We start from the raw sequence: 23,850 nt of genomic DNA, 5'->3' as shown, positions 1-23,850 counted from the left end.
CATAGACAGATGAACACCAGCAGGTTCCTGGTCCCAAGGATGCCTCCTGATCTTCTCCTGTCCCCATTCTTCCAGCAACTGAGCTCTCCGAGCCCCTTTCCCAGACTTAGGTCCCCCAGGTAACGTCTGTCCCTGTCTCCACCCCCAATGGGCATGTTCTATGCCACAGATGAATATCTCACTACAATCCCCCTTTTAGTCTAAAGAAAAGATTTGGGCTTGATACAAAACTATATACAAAACAGTGAATAACAAGTGTGCTCTAAGAAAAGTAAAATTGAGAACATACAAACTTAAGACCTAACTATCTAGTCCTAGGGTGAAGTCCTAAGCTGGAAAGATTATGTCTAGTACCTAATATATCTAACTAGGAAGAGAGAATAATAATTGTGATAATTTAATCTTCAACCTCATCAAAGACCTGAGAAGGAAATTAACAATACTAGGGGAGGCAGGAAGTGCGGATGGGCAACATCCAAATGGTGAAGCAAGGACAGAAATAGCAAGCTACCTGGACAGTCACCTAAGGTCTCACAGCAACCTTGGTACAGCCAGTTTTGGCTAAAGCCAAGAGTACTTGACAGACCACAACAAAGGCAGGGAGGTAGAAAAGCTGTCTTACCCTGACTTGGCAGGGTTAAGCAGTCTTCTATGTTTGTCTCCTGCAAGCACATAGGACCATGCGTCCAAATCAGTGGTCCAGGTGGGGGCAGTTCTTTGCCCCAGAGGCCATAGCTGAAGCAAGGATGGACTCCAGAAGGAGCGACAACAGTGTCCAACATTTTTTTGGGAAGGTGCGAGGTGCTGTCAGGAGCAATAGTGTCTCATGTCAACGGAGTACTAATATTAAAACGTTTAAATGCCATGTTCTTCAGGTCTATGAAGTGTTTGAAGATTAAGCATCTATGCCTGACTAATCTCATCCTCTCCAGCATGCTGTTATTAGTCTTTCCCATTTTAGTCATTCTGACAGGAGTAAGATGGTATCGCATAAGCTGTCATTGGTGCTCCTAATTTTAGCCATTCTGGCAGGAGTAAGATGGTATCTCAGAGTTGTTTTGATTTGCATTTCGCTGAAGGCTAAGGATGTTGAGCACTTTCTTAAGTGTCTTTCAGCCATTTTGGATTTCTCTATTGAGAATTCTCTCTTCAGTTCCATACCCCATTTTTTAACAGGTTAATTTGGTGTTTTGGTGACTTGTTTCTTGAGTTCTTTGTATATTTTGGAGATCAGCCCTCTGTCAGATGTGGGGTTGGTAAAGATCTTTTCACAATCTGTTTGCTGCCTTGTCAACTGTGTCCTTTGCCTTACAGAAGCTTATCAGTTTGAAGAGGTCCCATTTATTAATTGTCCATCTCAGTGTTTGTGCTACTGGAGTTATGTTCAGGAAGTAGTCTCCTTTACCAATTTGTTCAAGGGTACCTCCCACTTTCTCTTCTAAGAGGTTCAACATGGCTGGATTTATGTTGAGGTCCTTGAACCATTTGGTCTTGAGTTTTTTACATGGCGACAGACATTGGTCAATCTGCAGTCTTCTACACACCATCATTCAGTTGTGCCAGTACCATTTGTTGATGATGCCTTCCTTCTTCCATTGTATATATTTAGCTGTTTTGCCAAAAATTAGGTGTTCATAGGTTTGTGGGATAATTAACTTTTGATCTGATTCCACTGGTCTACCTGTCTATTTTGTGCCAATACCAGGCTGTTTTCAGGACTATAGCTCTATATTAGTGCTTAAACTCAGGAATGGTGATGTCTCCTGAAGTTCCTTTATTATACAGGGTTGTTTTGGCTATCCTGGGTCATTTGTTTTTCCATATAAAGTTGAGTATTACCCTTTCAAGGTCAGTGAAGAATTTTGCTTGGATTTTGATGGGGATTGCATTGAATCTTTAGATTCATTTTGGCAAGATTGCCATTTTACTGTATTTATCCTACCTATCCAAGAGCATGGGAGATCTTTCCATTTTCTGGTAACTTCTTTAATTTTTTTTTCTTTAAAGACATAAAGTCCTTGCTATATAGGCCTTTCATTTGTTTTGTAAGTGTTACTCCAAGATACTTTATGTTGCTTGTGGCTATTGTAAAGTGTGATGTTTCTCTGATTTCTTTTTCAGCTACTTTGTCATTGGTATATAGTAGGGCTACTAATTTTGTTTTAGTTTATCTTGTATCCTGCTAACTTGCTGAAGCTGTTTATCAGCTGTAGGAGTTCCCTGGAAGAGTTTTTGGGTTACTTATGTAAACTCTCATATCATCTGCAAATAGTGAAAGTTTGTGGGGGCCACTAGCAAGGAACCAGTATTTATCCCTAGTACATGAATGGGCTTTTGGAGCCCATTCCCTATGTAGATACAGTTGGAAGGGCCTTGGTCCTGCCTCAAGTGAAGTGACAGACTTTGTTGACTCCCCAAGGAAAGCCTTACCTTCTCTGAGCAACAGATGAGAGATGAGGTAGGAAGAATGTTGGGGGAGCAGGAGGACAATATGGAAAGGGAACTGGGATTGGAATGTAAAGTAAGACTGCTTTAAAAATAAAAGAGGTTATATTTTCTTATTTGCAGATTGGCAGATTGATTTTAAAAATTAAAAGGGTAAACTCATTTTTTTTTTTACCATGAAATCATGATAGTTTCAAAGTTCTCCTTCCAACCCTTTCCATGCAAACTCTTATGCTGTTTCAAAGACCTGACCTCTTTTTCTTTGGTTGTTATATATTATATAAATAATTGGTCTGTATAAATTCCAAAATCCAACCTTAACAGTCTATGTGTTAATAGTGTCATTTGGTCTTCCTTAAAATCATGGGTCTTTAGTACACACACACACACACACACACACACACACACACACACACACACAGAGAGAGAGAGACAGAGAGAGACAGAAACAGAGAGACAGAGGGAGGGGAATATTTCTAGGGAAACTATCCCTAGTACTAGAACACTAGCCAAATATTCAGGCCTAGGAGAATTAGATTTTTGTTTGCTTACAACTAAAGTTGTTTTCTTGATACAAATACAATTTAATTTAAATAAGGGTATGTTGTCCAATATGGTATTTCACATGAACAGTTGATGGCATAACCTAAACTGAGAAAAGCAGCCCTACTGGGCCCACTGTTCCACTGGCAAATCAAATCCAACAACACATCAAAGAAATCATCCACCGACCAAGTAGGCTTCATCCCAGGGATGCACGAATTAGTCAACATTCAAAAATAATCAATGTGATCCACCATATAAACAAACTGAAAAGAAAAACTACAGAATCATCTCCCTAGATGCTGAAAAAGCCTTTGACAAAATTCAACACCCTTTCATGATAAAGGTTTTGGAGAGATCAGGGATAACAGGAACAGACACATTAAATGAAATGGAGAGAAGCTTAAGGTGATTCCTCTATAATCAGGAACAAGACAAGGCTGTCCACTTTCTCCATATCTCTTCAATATTGTATTTGAAGTTCTAGTTAAAGCAATAAGACAACAAAAAGATCAAGGGGATACAAATTGGAAAGGAAGCCACCCAACTGTCACCCACATTCAGAGGGCCTAGTTATGTTTTTGCAGGTTCCCCAGCTGTCAGTTTAGTTGGGAGTCAGTTGCTCAGGTCAACTGTTTCTTGACCCCTTTGCTCATATTATCACTCCTCCTTTCTATGGCTGACTCCAGGAATTTGTCCCAGTTTTTAGTGATTAGCTGTGGATCTCTGCATCTGCTTCCATCAGTTATTAGATGAAGGTTTCTATGATGACAATTAAGGTAATCATCATTGTGATTATAGAGGAAGGGCAGTTAAGGTACCCTCTCCACTAATGCTTAGATTCTTATCTGGGGTCATTCTTGTGGATTCCTGGGAATTTCCCTAGTGCCAGGTTTCTCACTAATCCTGTATTAGATTCAAACTCTTTAAAGTCAATAATTCTTCACTTATTAAAAACATTCTTTTTTCAAAATTTTACCTCAGTGAAAGATTATGATAATCTTAAAACTAGACATGTACACACAAATATACAAAAATACCCCAAAATATTCCTGATTAACATTGATGTAAAAATCCTAAAATATTAGCAAACCAAATCCTCTATATTATTGACCAGGATCAAGGCTTCATTTCAGGAATGCTAGGATGGTTCAATATTAGCAAAACAATGTACATGATTCATTGTGTCAACAGGATGAAGGACAAAATCAATAATGATCTCTATGAGAGGTAGAAAATTATTTTTTATAATTTAATATTTCTTCATGGTTTGCTTTTAATTAGTTATGGGAGTAATGTATCTCATTGTTAAAAGGTCCTATGCAACAAACCCACAGCTAACATCATACTGAATACAGCAAAGATGAAAACTTTCCCTTTAGAATCTGAAACAATACCAGAAAAGCCCTCGGTTATAACCACTGTAAGTACCACAGTGCTGAAACTTCCATCAGACAGACTAGGCAAAAGAAAGAACAAAGGCTATCTTAACTATAATTTGTGGGGGAGGGGGTCAATTTTCATTCTATGCAAATGTCATGAATTTCTAAAGAGAAATCCTAAATGATTTCACTCAAACATTATTAAAACCAGTGGAAACTTCAGCCAAGTTTCAAGATGTAAATCTGTTATTTAAAAAGTCTTGATATACCAATAGCAATGACCAAGGAAAGAAATTAAAAGAAAATCCTACTGATATGATCAACAAAAATTAAAGAGAAAATTTTAACCAAAATAAAACAATTTAGCAATTTAAACTCTGAAAAAAATAAAAGACAACACATGTCCATAGATTTAAATTGTATTATTTAAATATCAGGGGTATGCGGGCAGAACAGGTATCTTAGTGACTGAGAAAGCTTCCCTCCATAGAACCAGATTTCAGTTCCCAGAACCCACATCACATATGAACTCTGTAATTCTAGCTCCAGAAGATATGATGTCTTCTTCTGGATTCTATTAATACTCACACATATGTGATGTTCAGTAGCATAGAAACACATACATCCACATAAATAAAATTTAATTTGATTTAAATGTACTAATTAAGCTGGTTACACATCTAGAAAAAATCTTACAATTTATATTGAATCACAAACAAAACTAAATAGCCAAATTCATCTTTGATGAAAGGAACAAAGCTGAACATATTACACTACCTGACTTCAAAATACACCACAAAGATATAGTAATAACAGCATCATAATACTGACATACAATGAGAACTGAATAATGAAACAGAATACAGATACTGGAAGGAATCTCACAAGTCTACACGTAATCAATTTTTAACATGTACTGAGAAAAGGCATTGGGGAACAAACAATTTCTTAGATAACTGATGCTGGAATAATTATATCCATATGAAGAAGAAAACTATACCCTAACTGTTTATCAAATCAAATTCAAGAAGGCCCTAATTGGTTATTATATCAAATTCAACTTAAATGCATAAAGGACCCAAAACTATGAAACTACTAAAATAAAATAAAACTACTTAAACACATTATAATTGGAAATGTTTATTTTTTAATTAAGAAAAAAAGAGGATGAGAAACAAAAACAAAATTATGAAAGTAGGATGCCAAACTAAAAAGCATCTGCACTGCCAAGGAGACCATCAAATGGAAAAGACAGCTCACAGTACCAGGGAAAATAACTATAAACTGCACAACTGAGCTTAGGATAACACTTACAATATGTACAAAACTCAGCTGACTTCAGCAAAATAGAAAGCATGAAAAAACAGCCAAATCTTTAAAAAAAAAAAAAACCAGAAAGCAGGTGTCAACAGACACTCCAAAAAGAAGACTTGAATGGACAGCACATATATAAAAAAATATACTCAACATCATCATGGAAACAAACTCAACCACAGTGAGCCATCATTTCATCATAAGAATGACTATTCTAAAACCCACAAAGCAAAACACAAATTGTCAGGGTATAAGAAGGGGAATTCTGGTTCACATCAACTCAACCATGTGGAAAACAAGAAAGAAATTACCCAGAAATTCAATTCAAAAATAGAACTACTACACCCATTCACCAATCCCCTTACTAGTAACTAAATCTGTCTACCAACAAGGCATCCTCATTCCCAAGTTCATTTTAGTGTTTTTCATTCAAGTCAAGATATGAAAGTAGTCTAGCTATCCATTAACTGATAATGAAAGTGTGCCAGAAAGACAGAGGAATATTATTAAGACATATTAAAAAAAAAAAAAAAAAACAAATCCTACTAATTGAAACACCATGGATGGACATGGAGATCATGACATTTCTTGAAATAAGCCAAATGACACAATCTTACTCATACATTCAGTTTTTAAATCCAGTCTCACAGACAGTGAGAGTAGAATGATGGATACCAGAATCTAGGTAAAGTTGGAGAATGGAGATATGTTAAGCAGTAGATACTGAATTACAGTTAATCCAAGGCAAGGCATTCTGGTGTGCAGCTGAGCAATGAGGGGCTCTAGATAATAAATATAAACAAAAAATATTTTTAAAAATGTTAGACTGATTTATCATAAAGAAATTATGTGTGTTCTAGGAAATATACTAATTCTGATCAGAACATTGTATTTATGCACACTGTCAAAATATCACAAGATACCCTACAAATACTGTGCATAATTTCTATTTATCAGTTAATAAACAAAAAACTATTTTACAATTATCATCTAGTATATACAATTAATAGGCCATTTTAAATTATCCCTCTTTGCTAATTCTAATCTAAATAATACAATTAAATGTAAGCCCTGAAATGTATAACTCTTAGTGATAACTGAACAATTTGTATACAAATAAAATTCTCTTGGAAACATTATTAAGCATTCAAAAAGTGACCTAATTTTATATTATTCATTATAAAATATTTTTACCACTGTTATATATGAAGCACTGTGAAAAATAAAGACCAGACAAATGTTAATAACAGGACATTGTTGGTGTTTATAAGGTACAAAATGAGTGTAATACAATATACACTAAAAACAGTGCCCAATAAAACAAGTCTGACCCAGTACAGTCATAAGTCAACTACAACCAAGTACAAGGGAGAAAGGGCAAGTACTCTGTGAGTTGACAGTGACTTCTAGATTGAGGAAGAGGATGCAGACACAAAGGCAGCTACATGAAATTGAAATTTTAGTGATGGTAGAGAAAATCTGGTGAACATAGTCATGGGGATAACATTAGAAAATATATAAAGATAGTGAACAAAAAATCTGATTATTCAAGAATATTAGAGACAGATAAAGATCCAATGCTAGTCTGGAGTTCCATGTATTGCTATAGTGCTTATGTTTTTTAATATTGTTTTATATTTTTAAATCACAAATGAGCATACAACTAATTTTTAATCTATTCTATATATTTTTGACTCCTGTGAAGTAAAAGTGAGTTTTATTTGCTAGATTTCTTCTATCTAACTACACATACTAGGCATGTCTAAAGTAACACTTTTATAATGCTATCATTTTTTCCCTAATTTCTACAAGTATACCTTTAACTTGTAGTGACTTTCTTCTCAGATAAATGACATTTACAACAGAGACATTTCTGAATGTAAACACCAAGAAGATCATGAGCTGTTTATAGTAAAGTTTATGCTGTGACTTATACATGACAAGCTTGCCATTGATTAAAGGGGTGTGGAGAGCTAGCTTAAAATTGGTTAGGTGAAGGATGACGTTGTTAGGAGATGAATGACAGAGAAGCATTACAGGACTTCTGGACCAAAGCACAGAGGAAATTCATATGAAATGACTCTTTTGGGTCTTGGACAAGTCGGTATTAATTACTGAGCCCCAGTGGACTGTCCCTCATATATGTGTATACAGGCAGAACTAATAGGCCTCAGCGAATCATAATAAATGACATGATGTTGGAAGAAGGAGGCAAAGAGATTCAGGAGGATGTGAGAGGATGAGTGAATATGATCAAAATATATTGTATACAAGTATGAACTTCTCAAATACTAAATAAAATATTTTAAAGCACACATTAAAATATTAGTTTAATTTAGCAACTAAAAATTAAATTGAATACTAACCACTCAATAAAAGTAGCTCTAAGAACTTCTGTAAGAGACCATGGATGAGTTATCATTCTTTAAACATGTAAAAAACAGTTACTAAAAAAATTTAAGACTTAATGATTATTTAGAACAGCACAATACAGAAGAGGAAGCAATGCTGTTTAAGGATACAAACTTTCTGAGTTTACTTAAGACATTTGCTCTCTTATTGAGAAACTTTGCAAATGTCATTTTTTAAAAGATTTCTTGACGCTTTACTTGAAAGAATACATGAGATAGATTGTAGAGTATACAGTGAATTTTTAAAAGTTCATTGTATACAATTTAAAATATTATACTGACATTAGTGAATAGGTGAATATCTACTTTAAGCGTTAAAATGATCAGCTGTCTTACTATGCTTTTCAGGTTATAGATAATCATCACTTGAAGTTAGAATCTATGTAAGATTAGTTACTTTGATAATCATTGGGGGAGAGACAGTATGGTAAAGTTAGAAATAATCAGTGGAGTTACAGAGCTCTTGGTTAGAAAGGTAATAATTAGCTCTTGTACTGTGAAGTGAATAAATTCTTTGAACTCTCATGTACTGAGAAATTATTGAGCATCCTGTAAGGATGCCATATTTAATTAAAACTTACAAATAATTTTATAACATAGAGAAAGTTAGAGAAAGTAAAGGACACATAACATTTTGTATATAGTTGCAAAATGCAGCTTAGTAGCTTCCAAGAAAATCTAAACAATGACAACATAATCCTAATTTACTCTTGGAGATATTAAAGTTTATACATATTAATGTTTTTTGGAGACAATACCATGAAAGAAGTCAGAAGAAAATGTGATTATTACTTAGCACTATACAGAAGTTATGTACCACTTGTAATAAAATGTGTATCATTCCTGTCAATTAAATAAGTATTGTTGCTGCTTGCCACTTTAAATTTTCAGGACAGTAATATATTTGTCTCTGCATATAATTGTAAAATAAAAAGGAGACATTTTGGTAAAATATTTTATTATTATTAAGAATAATAATATAATTATGGTTATAAAAATAACAACTTTATTAACTACAGAGAATTTATAATACAAGCCATCACCACAGTGTTTCCTTTTTGGCGTTAGCATCCAGCTCTCCCACTCAATCGACAGCTTTTCATTGTCCTATTTACATAGGCAGACAAGCTGCAACACCCACAGGATTCACTTTTCCGCTCCTGAAAGACAGAAGCCTTCCGTGCAAACAGAAATTAACCTATGTGAAAGCGCCACTGTCAAGAGTTAAGGATCTGGGATAGTTCAATGTTGTATTTGTTTGTTTGTTCTTACTAATAAATTCTGGTACAAACTTCAGTTGAATTTTAAAACATACATTCTTTCTTCGACTTCATTGTGAAGAGTGACTAATTGCAAATTACTAATTATAAAAAGGCAAATATGTTGTCTTTACCCAAAGCCCTTTCATTTTATGAGTTTTCTGTAAATGTAAATGAGTGGCTACATAATACAATGGATAGAAGTAGTTATTTTTGAACTTCAGTAAATCAGTTTAAGTTTTGCTTTTACTTAGCATGAGATAGTATTGAAATTTTCTATTTCATGTCCTGTATATTACAAAGCCAGTATTTATTTTGTAAAAGAAAAGAAAATGCCTGACAGTGATTCCCAGTTCTTAACAGTGCTTTTTTTTTTTTTTTTTTTTTCAGGGATATTGTATCTGGAACATGTACTCTGCACAGTACCCTTGGTACCAGTAAGAAATATCCACAGTAATAAATGAAATACAGCCTTGCTAACATATGCCATTATTACTATTTTCCTTGTCTTCCAGTGTTTCCCGTTCATGTAGATTGAAACACTTAGCAAACCAGATCCTGTTAGTAGAGACTGACTCACTAGAAGCCATAATACTGAGGACCTGCCCACAGCAAATTGGTAAAAGTTACTTTACATTTTAAAATAACATTAAAGAAATATACAAAAGAATTATCACCCTTCTGCACAGCAGAAGCATATGACTAAGATTTTAGTTTTACACTTCTGTTCCTGCAGACATAAAAAAATGTCTACAATTACAACAGTGTGTAACTGTTATTCAGTAAAAACAAAACCAACCATGAAAGCTCATAATTCAAATGGCCCTCTTGTCCACAACACAATATAACATAGATCTATAGATAAGTTGAATTTTCTCTCTTTTTCCTTTGAATTTTATTCATAGAAAATCATCCCACACATAGTGTTGTTTACAAATTAACTATTCCCTTTTCAAATAAGTACGACACTATGGATCTTGTTCACTATCATTGCTATCCGTTTTGCCTATTTCAAAGAAAACCTCATGGGGACAGTTGCTTTACAAGCCATGTTTGGTGACTTAATGACATTTGTTTGCTTTTTAATAAAATTTGAAACACTGATTCCAAAGTATCTGAACAGTTGATTACATATTGTTCTAGGTAAATTCTATTTCTCTTTCCATGGATAATTACAAAAAAATACACTGAAAGAAGTATTGTAAAATGTCAGTATGTTAAAGTATTGCAATTATCATAACAGCTTTACCAATATAATTTACACATAGCACTAAAATTTAGACAATTCAGTAAGAAGCTATGAAAAGCACTCTAATATTTTAATAATATAGCTTTAAAATTTCTGTTTTGTTAAAATGACGTGTTACAAAAGAGAAAGAAAAATGTAATGAATGTAAAAAGATATGGACTGGCAATTCACAAGGTCTCTCTGTATCTGCTGTTTATCAACACAGTACCTAAGTTATTCACAAACATGCACATACACGTATGCTACAGTTTGTGCAAGAACTTCTGGATTGACTTCCAGAAGTTCTGAGGATGCATTAGGGCATTGGTTAAATCTTTGGCCTGAAGATAATTTAAAAGAATTCAATCTCAAAAATGTGAACACTGAATTCACAACACTCAAATTATAACTTTTAATAATCCTGATTGATACATGAAGACTGAGAATTGGAAGCTCTCTTATTACTTTCTAATATCTTGTTTCTGGATATATAATTCTCAGCTAGTCATTGAAAGTAGATTAATAAATATAACTTTAATGTTATCATATAGATTTTAAAATTTAAATGAATATTACTTGTACTCAGGAAAGGGCTTGTTAAAAGATGATACTGTCTTTATAGCATATCTGATGTTTTTTCAAAATCATTTGTAATTTTTAAACTAATTGAAACAATTTAGAAAAACTCTTTCACTTCATATTTTTTCCTATCACTCAAAGGCTAAGAATTTTTAGATTTAGGAAGTATTTTCTCTTGTTTTCCTCCAAAGTATTTCAAAGTAAAATTTAATGAGGGATTATTCACAAAGCTTTGCAAACATGGGTATTTTTTATAATAAATCATTTTATAAATTAGTAAGAGTGAGTTAGGAGCCAATCACAGCAGCAACTTTTAATATTAACTCATATAAATACATTTTTTAAGGCAGAGACACCATTAAATTTCTTCATTAAGACACATTTGAAAATTGAATGTTATAGATCTACCATTATCCTGCATAAATAAGTAGCCCAAATTTGGAGGAAAGAAATAATACAAATACACAATTGCTTTCTGTTTTTTAGGAATTAGAAAGCACACAAAATAACTATGATAATAAATATAAATAAACATCAAGGCTAGTCAATATTTTATACTGTGGGTCCTGTCCTGACTTTACATACTTTCCAGTGGAGGTCATATACGATATGTACAGAGTCATCACTTATACCTTGTACCTTTCCTGAATATTCCCACTGGCCTTTCAAAATTTTTAAATTTTAGAATAAATATAGACACATACATCCAAAATATTTAGAGACTACACTAGTTACATCATGGTTTAAATTGTAATACGTGCTGTATGTGTTCTCAGCCATGTGTTATGGTCACGTGTTTTTGTAAAAGGATGTTTGTGTGCTGGTATTATAGGGTATATGTTGTGGAAAAAAATTAATGAACTATAACATTTGCCATATGAAGCATAATATGTTTTAATATAAAGTTAAAGACACAAGGTATAAATGACTTTGGTGGAGTTAAAATAATATTTAACTTATGATTTATTCATCATTAAGATATTAACCTGGAAAGCAGTGTAGAATGATTAACCGTTTCCTTTAAATCTTTTATCATCTAGCAACTATACTTTTGCATTTTTTTAATCCTTTCAAGTATCTTCAGGAGATATGTTACTGCACTTACAGGTACCTTAATTCACTTCAACATTTACAAAATAACACTGACAAACAAAACAACAGAAAACACTCGTATATATTAATGAGTATCTGAACACTCACAACACTCAAGTAGTTGTTTTAGAATTGGTTTAGGTGACATTTTAATCTTGAAGTCTCTGGATTCCTCATTATTGATGGATGCTTCAAAAAGACTGGCTTCTTCTATGGCTATTACAACCTGTATGTCAAAATTACTTTATGTATCCACTTGGCATAATATGCTACTCGGACAAAAATACCAGGACGATTTGGGATGGCACATCCACGGCCAGGAACAATGACACCAAGAACCATTCTCATTTTGTGTTGTTCACAAATGAGTGGGCCACCATAATCTCCCTAAGAAGAAAGAACAACAGAAAATTAATTTGGAAGCAAAAAAAGCCTTAATTTTTCAATAACATCCACTGTTGACTTGCAGCTAAAGGATATAATAATTCAATAATATCACTTTTTTTTTTTTACATTTTATTGTGTATGTTTCCACACATGTGGAGGTCAGAAGGCAATTTGTGGGAATTGGTTCTCTCCTTCCATCTGAGGTTTGAACTCATGTCTTTTGGCTTGACACAGGTGCCTTAACAAACTGAGCCACCTCTCAATATCTTCCCCCACCAAGTAATGTCAATTTTATATTTTGTTGTTAATATTCATGTATTCAGTATTAACATTTGGTAAGGGTATAGAATTGTAAAATATAGAGAAAATCTACTTGTAATCATATGATTTAATGATTAAGCTTCATTAAACTTTCTCTTTTATCTAAAACACTCTTTGCCTTCCTCCAAAAGATTGTCTTAACAATTTAAACAGGAAATCCTTATAGTCAAAACAATAATTCTATATAATTTGGAAATTACTTTGCCAAGCATAAAATATCCTTCTATTCATAGTTGATACTGGTAGTTAATATAGTTGTAATTTAAATATTTTATTATATCATCAGATAAAAATATGACAAACGAACACAGATTAACTTGTGCATATATATATATATACATATTAATACACAAATGTTAACTATTGAATATGCATTTATTCATACCATACACCTTTGTATATCTAACAATTACCATTGGGTTGTACCATTTTTATGTGCCTCGCAGCCACTTAAGAACACAGTATAGAGCTGGAGCACTTGTTCAGTACTGAAGAGGACTCTTTCAGAGGACCCATGTTTGGTTCCCACCACCCATAGAAGGTGACTTACAATTGCCTGTAACTCCAGCTACTGGGAACCTGACATTGTATTATGGCTTCCAAGGGTGCAAAGCATGCACATGGGTACATATAAGCATTCAAGCATTCATACAAACACATAAAAAAGGAACACAGTGACTAGCTTTGGACATCTTTATATAAATAAAAATGTTTGACATTATCTTCATTTTTCTCTAAAATTTAAAAAATTAAATAAATGTAATTCCTGTATTGTGGGCAGGAAAAAAGGAGACATTGATATATTTTTTTGGTAGGGAAATTAAGGTAGACCTGAAATCTAATGTCAAACAGTACAAAAATCCCTTTTTGAACAACACCTTTTATATACAAACCCACATAAGGGAATAAAATTGAGATATAAATAATATACCAGTGATTCCTGACAGGTACTTTCCAAAATTACTTTCTTTGGAAAATTTGTGTAGATTCTCTGCCACTTCTACCATATAGAAATTTAGGGTCATTCTCTTCAAATATTCTCAATGGATAAAATAACCAAGTGACAGATGCAAAGAGCTGAAGAAAGGAGGAATGAGAGGAGAGAGGGCGGGGAGGAGAGAGAGGTTACATGTAAACATGTGAGTCTTTGGGATGACAACTGTCTCTGTGGAAAGTATGAAAGTAATGTAAAGTTAATTCTTCTCTGTGAGTACAGAAATTGCAAACAAGAGTTATAGGGACAAAATTTCAAGGATAAAATAAGGCAACTCAGACTGCACAGGTAGATAATGCTGGTGAAGGCAGTTCTGCAAGCTACCACATGATGGCTGATTCAGCAGGGGAAGCACCTACATTTCCCTCTAGAGGATTCCACAAGCCCGCCTGACTTTAAACTCCTGAGCTCTTGGGCTTAAAAATTATCTTTTTTTCCTTATTAAATATTTCTCACTATACTATAATAATGCTCACTGTCTAGAAAGGAACAATCCTTTTCTAAACTTACCTAAAACCTCCATAACTCAAAAATTACATACTTATCAGGAATAAAATTCCAGAGAAAGATGTATATGCCATATATACATTTTAGTATGCATATATCCTATACTTAGGACATAAGTGTATATCAATATATATATCAATATCATGCTATTATTGAATTCACTACATAAAGTATTCCAGCATCTCACAGCTATGAGATTTGAAGAATATGCTTCTCATATTCAAAATCTATCTAAAATGATATCTTAGCAGCTTGTCTGTGTAAAACGAGGACAGGAACTGTGCCAAGTTGTAGGAAAAGTTGCTTAATGCATGAAAATAATCACACTATTAAAGTTACTTACATTGACCTTTGATTAAAAATTTAAAAATTTCTTTAGAAATATACTCTACCCACAGCACCCTTAAGAACTTTAAACCAGACATGTATCTCCCAATATTAACAATAGAGTTCATCCAGTGAAACTTATGAAGATGAAGCCATTTATAAAAAAACTAGAAGACTAGTTTGCATACTTCTAACTGGAACAGCTTCCTCTAAGTCTTCTGCAATTTATATAATATTCTTTGTAGAGACAAATGTCATGACTGTGTTTTGTGAATGAAGCGTGGGATGGCTTACTAGTCAGTTAAAAGAAATGAACAAAAATTGAGGTTTTTTTTTTTTCTATACTTCTCTTCTCTAAGAATGGGTTGGCATACACATATTAGGATTTGCAAAGATAAACAGAAAACATCTAAGAAAATATGTCATTGGCTTTTAAGATATTTTTGTTTTAGTTTGGATTTTAAAGCAAACTCTTGTCAGGAACTTAGAATCTTCTTGCATCAGCCTTCAATGATAGACTTATTTATCTATCTATCTATTAATTAATTAATTTACCTCACATGGTCCTGATCCAATCTTTTCAGCCCCAGCACACAGTTCAGATTCACTCAGAGTCACCTTCCCTTGATGATGCTGACGGCATTTCTCATTTCCCATAATATACAGGTGTGCTACTCGTAATAAACCATCCGAGTTGATCACTAGGACAGCATAGAAAATACACAGTTAGTGAGCAACGAGTAAAGGCAAGGAAACCAAGAAGTAGGAAGGTTTTCTATGTTAAATAACTATTCTATTCCCACGTGTTTTATAAATTAGCTTACATCCAGTGTAGCCCCAGCCATAAACACTGCAAGTGGTCTTTTCAGGGATTGTGCAGCCGTAATTAGGTAAATCAATTGTACTGACAAAGTTATCCAGGACCGCAGGCCTGAAAAGAAAAAATAGAGTGTGAGTACTCTGTGGGATACAACTCTACAGAAACATGTTCATGCAATGCCATGGGCAAATTTAAGATGCAAGAGAATCTTAGTTATTAAAACAATAGGAAAAAAGGAGTACCTAATTATAGAGCAAAGCTTGGGATAAGTTATTGAGGAAGGAGACATTTACTAGTCATAGTCTGTAATACACACCATGAAAAAAATTACCATGATTTTTTTCTTAGGGAGTCAAATAGTTGTTAATAAGCTTCAATTTTAAGGTTGTAAGAATATTGTACCAAATTCACTTATTGCTGTTAAAAAGTCATATGTAGTCACTTTCTACTCTATATGTACCTATATATGTATACTATATACTATACATCTACATATATACACATGCACACACATATATACCCATGATATATGAGATATTAAAACTACATATGAGTAAAATAGAAACTCAGCTGAAAAACAATGTTTCAATTTTATTTCATTAAAATACAAAATCTTGTCTAGAAACTCACCGAGAAAGCTTCAGCAACACCAGATCTGAGCCTTCCGGTCCATAGACTAGCTGGGAAATGTTGAGGACCTGTTTGCGTTTCTCCTCACCCCTTCCATGGACATCGTGAATTCCAAGCCAAGCTTCATAATCTTTCAAATCTTTGTTTCTAAGTAAAAAATTAAAACACAAGCTATAGTGTATATGTATAGATTATTATTTGTTTCCATTTAAATTATAAGGATAAACACAATAAATTTTGAGCCAAAGAATAATGTATAGCAACACATTTATTACTGAGATTCTGAACACCACATATGTACTAAAGAAAGCTTGAGAAATTCTTAGGTTCTTTATAAAATGTTTTATTATACTTGCTATACAGAAAGACACCTGTTATAAAATCCTCATGTTCTTTACATGAATTATAATTTGAATGTAAATTTTGTTTACTCTCAGCTGTGTACATATTTGGTTTATCACTAAAGGTTGAAATTTTTCACAAAAACCATGTGGTATGAAGAGAATTAAGAAGTGAGCTCTAAGCACAGCCTACTTATCCTTGCTGATACCATTGCCTTTGAAATTATTCCCCAATTGGTCCTAAAGCTGTCTCTACACACAAAGAGATGTGAGAAAGCTTGCTGATTATCGGAAGTATTTCTCTCTGGAAACACTGAGTGCACAGGGGAAATTGAGACGTTAGATTTATTCACATAATTCAAAGAAATATTCTTCCCAAGTGAGACCTAGGCCAAACATAAAAAAAAAAAAAAAAAAAAAAAAAAAAAAAAAAACTAGCCGAATGAACACTCAACACTGAATGAGCACTAAATAGAAGAGCCAAGCTTTTATAATCAAATGTTAAAAGGAAAGGAAGGGCTAGCAAGAGATTCAGTAGGTAAACATGCTTACAGCCAAGCTTGGTGACCTGAATTTGTTGACTGAGACCCACATGATAGAAAGGGAGAATGACAAGTCAGTTCTGACCTCAACATGCCAGCCATGTTAAGTACACACACACACACACACACCTTATTTTTAACTTAAAATAACAAAATAGTTCACTTGTTCTGGCAAATTCCTGTAGACAAAAAAAATGCTAAATAACAAAATCAAAATAGAAGATGTATTAAAATGCCCCAAACAAATGCTGATTTAAAATTAACTTACCTGGCAGGAAAACATTGACTCGCAGTAAGAACCCAACTTTCCTTTATCAAGGATCCTCCACAGATATGTTTATTTCTGTGGAAAGAAAAAAAGAAAATCAAGTAATATCATTACAGAAAAACAAAAAACAAAATTAGTCTGGCGAATAGTGAAAAACATAAGTGAACTGTCAAGAAGAATGAAAAAAATCTACTCAGCAACACTCAGCAGTGCTTTTTTTCTGCCTGCCAGTGTGTCTACGCACTGTGGCATCCATGATAGTTCTCACAGGGGGACTAAGTTTTAGGGCATCAGGTTTACAATAGAAAATATAGTACCCATACACCAGAATATACTCCCAATGCATTTATTCATGTGTATGATCATCTACAATAATCCTTCAAATACAGAATAACTTAAATGAATAAATTGTAGAAGTATTTGACTATGAAAATGATAATTTGAGACTTCATTAAACAACTCTGAAAAACTATCCAATGGTAGCAATGTTTTATTTTATTTTTTCTTTTATGCCATTCCCTTTCTCCTCGACCATTATTTAGTAGTTTTGGGGGGTTTGCTATTTGTGTGGCCCTTATACTGAACCTGACTATTTAGATTTGGTGTGATAAAAAGGAACTGGGGTTGGATAAATTTGTGAATTGTAAGAACTACTATAGTTCTTCACTTATGAAAGTAAAATAATCTTACAACATAAATCATCTAGGAAATTTTAAAATAATTGTACAGAAGAATAAGAACTATTACATTGAGATGATGATTTCCAAAATCTGTTTCTTTTTTTTTTGGCAGAAATATGGAAAGAATACAGTTTTCCACAAGTCACATTTCCAAGGAGAACAGCTGCTCTGGGCTTCAGAGGGCAACACTTGAAACTCTAAGCTGAAGGGACAGTTATTTATGGCTTACCACACAGGAGGATGACAGTGCATATTGAAACTTAACTTGTATTCCCTTCAGTGTGTATTTTGGAAAAATAACCAAACAGCTGTGGTTATTAAGAACTTGGATTGAAAAGGCTCTGTGGACTAATATGTATAGGATATGAACAATATAAGTCAGTTATTTGATTTTTATGACATAGTTCTAAACTTTTCTGTGATATAACTTGCATACTGATTTTACACAGATCATGTTATTAATTCTTAAGACCTTTGAGAAATGGATGTATTAAAACTTCTACACAATAATTATGATAGGAAATTGATTCCCATAATAAAACAATTTTAAATTGTATTTTTCATTTCAGTGATGTTGAACACACACAAAAAATGTCATTTCTGTGATTGTAAACATCTTGAAGCATAAATTTAAAATATCCTAGATTTGAAAATTAAGGTATGTACCATAGCTATCATGGTGACATGAAGGTATAAATAGGTCTTTTGTGTCATTTTCTTCCAGTACTTTATAAGCAGTGTCACATAGAATCAGTGTTAATGAAAACTGTTAAAACTAACAAAGTTTATCATGTGCACATATTATACAATCTAGTGTGCAGTTTGGAAGTACACATATCAGTCCTTGATTCCCAAATTATTGTGTTGTATAGGACACAGTCCTCTTGCAATCTTAAACTGAAAACTGGCTTTTGCAAATATTCATAATATTGTGATTAGTGATCATAATTACCTGTATTTCAAACTAACCATCCATCCTACATTTGTTTGTGTTGGAATGCCATTTACAACTCTCAGTTGTTTTGTTTTGGCACAGGATATTACAGGATCTAAAAAAAAAGCAAAAACAAAAACAAAAGAAAAACCCACATAAAACATTTTGTTAAGGCATTACTCAGTGGTTTGTATTTTTATTAAGTTCCTTGATAACTAGACAGATGTAACTAGTATGATTGTCCTGAAAGAACACTGGAGAAAGACCAAAGTTGTTTACCAGCGCCATGGTACTTGCCATCCCCATTTTTTCATAAACAACAAAATACTTGAATAACTTCTTTCAGCCTAGGAAGTATGTGAAAAAAAAAAAAAACAAAAACAAACAAACAAGAAAACAAGTGCCTCACCAGACCCTTATTCTGAGGCTGAAGTCACTATCTCAGATGCCATCATCTCTTACCTAACAGACCACAGGGCTGGAGAAAAGCTTTAAGGCTGAACAGAATTCAGAAGTTATGAAACTGTCCAAACCCTGCCCTCTTTACTTCTGCCTTAAGTATTTTCACATCTCTTGGATGGTGATGTATATAGATGTGATTCATTTCATACGGTGTTTTCCAAATTAAAAGTGTGTAAATACACTTTTCAAAATCATATGGAGTTCCTTTGACTATTTCACATCTATAATCAGGGAAATACAGTTTTTAAAATGAAGGCAAATACAGGCCAGAGAAATGGTTCAGTAAGTATAGATCTTGCAGGTTCCAACACCTACATCAGGTAACTTGCTACCATCTCCAGGACATTTGACACCATCTTCTGGTCTCCTTGAGCTATGCATCAGTGTGTACTTACTCCCTTACAGACACACATACATATACAATAATTTAAAAATAAAATAGAAAAAAATACATTTACTTTAGAGGGGATGCTATTATAGTGCTAAATACTTTGCATATATTTCACAGATTTATTTGTAACTTTTTTTATTCTATGAAGATAATAATGAATCCATTGTGACACATAATCAATTATATTTTATATTTTGAATATTACTTACGGTCCAAATTGACAATTGTAGGGGTGGTATCACCTTCACCTGCAAAAATGAATATTATGATACATATTATATTTCATGTGTACTTATTTATCTATAGAAAATCAAACCATGGTGTTGAAATCTAATTACTCATGATAATTTGTTGACATTTAATTAACTAAAAGTGAAAATTTTCCTAACATTATTGACATCAAAATAAGTTATAAACATAATAGAAATTTTCTGAATAATTCTGTCCATTTTCCCATTTATCATTGTGAGATTCTGCCTCTTGGCACTACATAATGTGAGAAGGCCTTTTTTTTCTTTCTTTTTTTTTTTTTGTGACCTTTAACAGACTAGATTCCAAACAGGAACAAGAGATTATCTCATTCTGTAAGATATTCAGTACAGTACACCAAGGCCATTCCATACACTAGTATTCACGTTCATCATTGTTTGAGCAGACACCATGAAGACAGACTGTTTTATTTTCACTGCAATGGGAACTGTTGGCTTTTTTTTTGCTAAAAGTTACTTATATTTATACCTGATGCAAGAATCAAGAAACCTAACCCATGCAAGAATTTAGAAAATAGAAGCTAATGTCATCTCTGCAGAAATGGGTGTAAATAATTATTTTTGTTGATAGAATATGCCAAAAGTTAGCTTTTCCAGATGTTTGAAAAAAATATGGTAAAAAGAAAATACTAGATATTACATATAACTCTACCTGAACTCTCATGACTTATTCTTTTTCCTTGAACTCTCTACTGGGGTTTAATTGCTGCATAAAGAAAGGCTTAAAGGATCCTAGGATTTTAGAAGTACTTGAACAGTAATGAATGAGACACAAGACATTTCCTGGGGCTTAATGTCTTAACTCCCAGAATTGATGATCTAGAGTTCAGCCAGGCACGGTTTAGACCCAGCTGGCCGTTAATCCCTGGAAATGCCCTGAGCTCAGATAATCTAGCAACAAAACAATAATGACACATAGACAACGTTGGAATGCAAATGTGATTGTTATTTATGAGAGTACTTGAGAGAATTAATGTACACTAAAGGGTTTTTATTTATGTTCATGTTCCAGGTTGAGGTACTATAGGTGGATAAAGATACAGGCAAACATAAATTTCATCATTACTTTATGTGATGGTCCCTTGGAGCCTACTGAGGCCTAGGCTTTCAGTCCTTAATAAAAGGAAGCAAGCACTGAAGCCATATATATATAGCCACGAACACAGAAAAGATATGGGTTGGTCTACTCTAATTAATTACTTGAAATATTTGAATAATTTGATAGTCATCCCTTATATTGTCACAACATAGATTAAAATATGCATTCTATAGTCAATTCCACATTAAATACGATGTTACACAACTTCATAGTTGTCTCTTTAGTTTGAAAGATTTATAGGAGCCTTATATTTGAAGTTTTAGTAATTAATGGCTTAACAATAATTAAGAGTTATTTTGATGACTCTAGTTCAGTAGTCTCACACTTAAAAATAAACAGAAATATCATGTAAAACCAGATTCTGGGGATAGTAATTTTCTGGGGTTTTTTTGGACATCGTAAGTAAATTCTTTTGGTACATACTGTAAGAAGAACCCTGAGAAACTATTCTCTAGGTATTTCTGGCTCACTTTTGTACACTAGCCACTCATTTCTTCCTTTGACTTTCCTAGCTACACCTGCCCCACAACTCAAATATGATTTATAGAGACTGCAAATCTTATTTTCATGATTCAAATTAAATATGAAGAAAATCCTTTTACAATTTTACCAATTATAAAAGTTTTACTTAAAAAGATTGGAAGTGTGTCTTTGTGTGCTTGTTTGTTTGGTTTGGTTTGGTTTATGAGTGCATACCTCTGAAAAGACAGAACTACAGTTTTTGGGCTCTTATAGAACACATGAGGAAACCTCATTTTCTATAGTTAAATTTTGCAGCTAAAATTAAAAGATTATGAATATACCTTATGTCTCCATCTAGACATCCATATTCTCATCATTATTTTATATATTAATATGAATATATATTTACAACATGATTATAGTTTTTAATTTTTGTTTCCCCCATACTGTAAAACACTTGAGGTAAAGAAACAATGTATATATAATTTTTACTACTAACATGTTGTATAAGCATTTGTATGTACTAGCAGCACAATAAACATTACAAAAGAATAAATAAAAACAGGTTTTTTTTTTTCTTACAGATTCTATTACTAACAGCCCAGTAAAATGTTATTTTCATTATAGAATTTTGAAAATACAGAATATATATTATAAGTAGGATAGGCAGCTTGACTTAGAGCTGTACAACTGGTTTACTGCTAATGAAATCTGAATTGAAATGAACAACTACAATCATAATACATACGATTTATGTAAGATACGTCAAATATGTGTGCACATACATACAGAAAACATACAGCCATTTCTTTGTTATTGCCCATTTGATAAATCACACCACAATATATGCTAGATACTATCTGGTAATTTTAAAGAATACAAATCTTTGCATTTTTTGTGAGAGTGCAAAAATGATGAATATTGTCTCTGAGGTTAAATAAATAATAAGAACTCAAATCTCCTAAAGATAAATTGTATTAGCCTTTCAACAGGGAGAAAATGTAAATAAATCCTAGCTGTAAATATAAGTTGGAGAAATGACAGTGCAAACATATTTATTGAAATTAATGTTCAGTACATATTGAAGTAAAAGTGAGTTATTGGTAAGAGTTTTAAAAACAAAACCAGCAATCTTACAACAGCATCTTGCTGAGTTTTGGTTTGCAGAAGTCAGTTGAGTATCTATTTTTGAAAACCTGAAAATCATGAGTGCTGCCTACCTTAAGATTAAACCAAGCCACAAACCCTCTATTCTTCCAATCTATACATTTATTCAAGTTTGAGCTAGACTTAATGGGGAAATCATTATGATCTACTTTGGAAGGTAGATAATTTTTTTAACCTTCCATGGACGTATACTATATAAGCCTTTATTATTCTCAATCATATCATGTCACTTAAAAATGCAATGAAGTAATATGAATGCTCAGAAAAAAGGGGAGGTGGGGTGGATATCAGTGGGATTGTGATAGTAAAAGCACGTAAGCTTTGGGTTTGAACCCCAGAACTACAAAAAAATTAAATATTTTATATTCTAGGAAAGTAGATTATTTTAGTTTTTGAAAATTGAAGTTATCTCACCTGGGAGAAATTTTTAGGATATATCAAATCAATAACTTGGAAAAATATGTATAATTAGAAAAGATCAATTAACTTGAAAGACTATAACCAAAGGAAATAAAAATTTAATAACAAAAACATAACCTCTGCAAATATATTAAGAATTCACTTATTATTAGAACTAATTTTCCTATTTTATGAAACAAGATTACATTTTCAGGTAACTGAAGAAAAATTCTCCAACTCAACATTAATTTTTGCAAAAATTATAGATGTATTTGCTAAACATTTTTAAATGACATTATTTCTTCAATGCAATTGTTTGTTTTCAAGTGTATTATTTGTGTATTTGTGTATATATATATATATATATATATATATATATATATATATATGTGGGAGGGGGCACACACACCATAGTATATATATATAGGATAAACACAGGACAAGGTACGGTAATTGCTTCTTTTCCTCCACCATGGTGTCTAGGTATTCAACTCAGGTGTTCAAGTTGGCTCACAAAATGCTTGTATCTTCTTATCCATTTCATGTCCCTGAAATATTCTCAAAGTGAGTATGTTTTTGCAGCTACTCTTAAAACAC

General features: G+C 32.9%; 1 protein-coding gene across 2 annotated transcripts in view; it reads right to left on the bottom strand.

Annotated features, from left to right (window-relative positions):
* Positions 1 to 9,032: 9,032 nt before the first annotated feature.
* Positions 9,033 to 23,850, bottom strand: part of Hgf (hepatocyte growth factor) — a 61,927-nt gene continuing 47,109 nt past the window's right edge. For both annotated transcript variants that reach the window (XM_051174914.1, XM_051174915.1), the window contains exons 12-18: positions 20,067 to 20,105; positions 19,023 to 19,119; positions 17,391 to 17,465; positions 16,240 to 16,386; positions 15,614 to 15,720; positions 15,345 to 15,490; positions 9,033 to 12,640 (exon numbers count right to left, since the gene is read on the bottom strand). In XM_051174914.1, the coding sequence (XP_051030871.1) occupies positions 12,473 to 12,640; positions 15,345 to 15,490; positions 15,614 to 15,720; positions 16,240 to 16,386; positions 17,391 to 17,465; positions 19,023 to 19,119; positions 20,067 to 20,105 (779 nt within the window). In that variant the 3' untranslated portion in view covers positions 9,033 to 12,472. The remainder of the gene's footprint in view (positions 12,641 to 15,344; positions 15,491 to 15,613; positions 15,721 to 16,239; positions 16,387 to 17,390; positions 17,466 to 19,022; positions 19,120 to 20,066; positions 20,106 to 23,850) is intronic.

The sequence above is a fragment of the Phodopus roborovskii genome, unplaced genomic scaffold (assembly GCF_943737965.1).
Source record: "Phodopus roborovskii unplaced genomic scaffold, PHOROB, whole genome shotgun sequence".
Lineage (NCBI taxonomy): Eukaryota > Metazoa > Chordata > Mammalia > Rodentia > Cricetidae > Phodopus > Phodopus roborovskii.
This window is presented reverse-complemented; position numbering and strand designations above follow the sequence as displayed.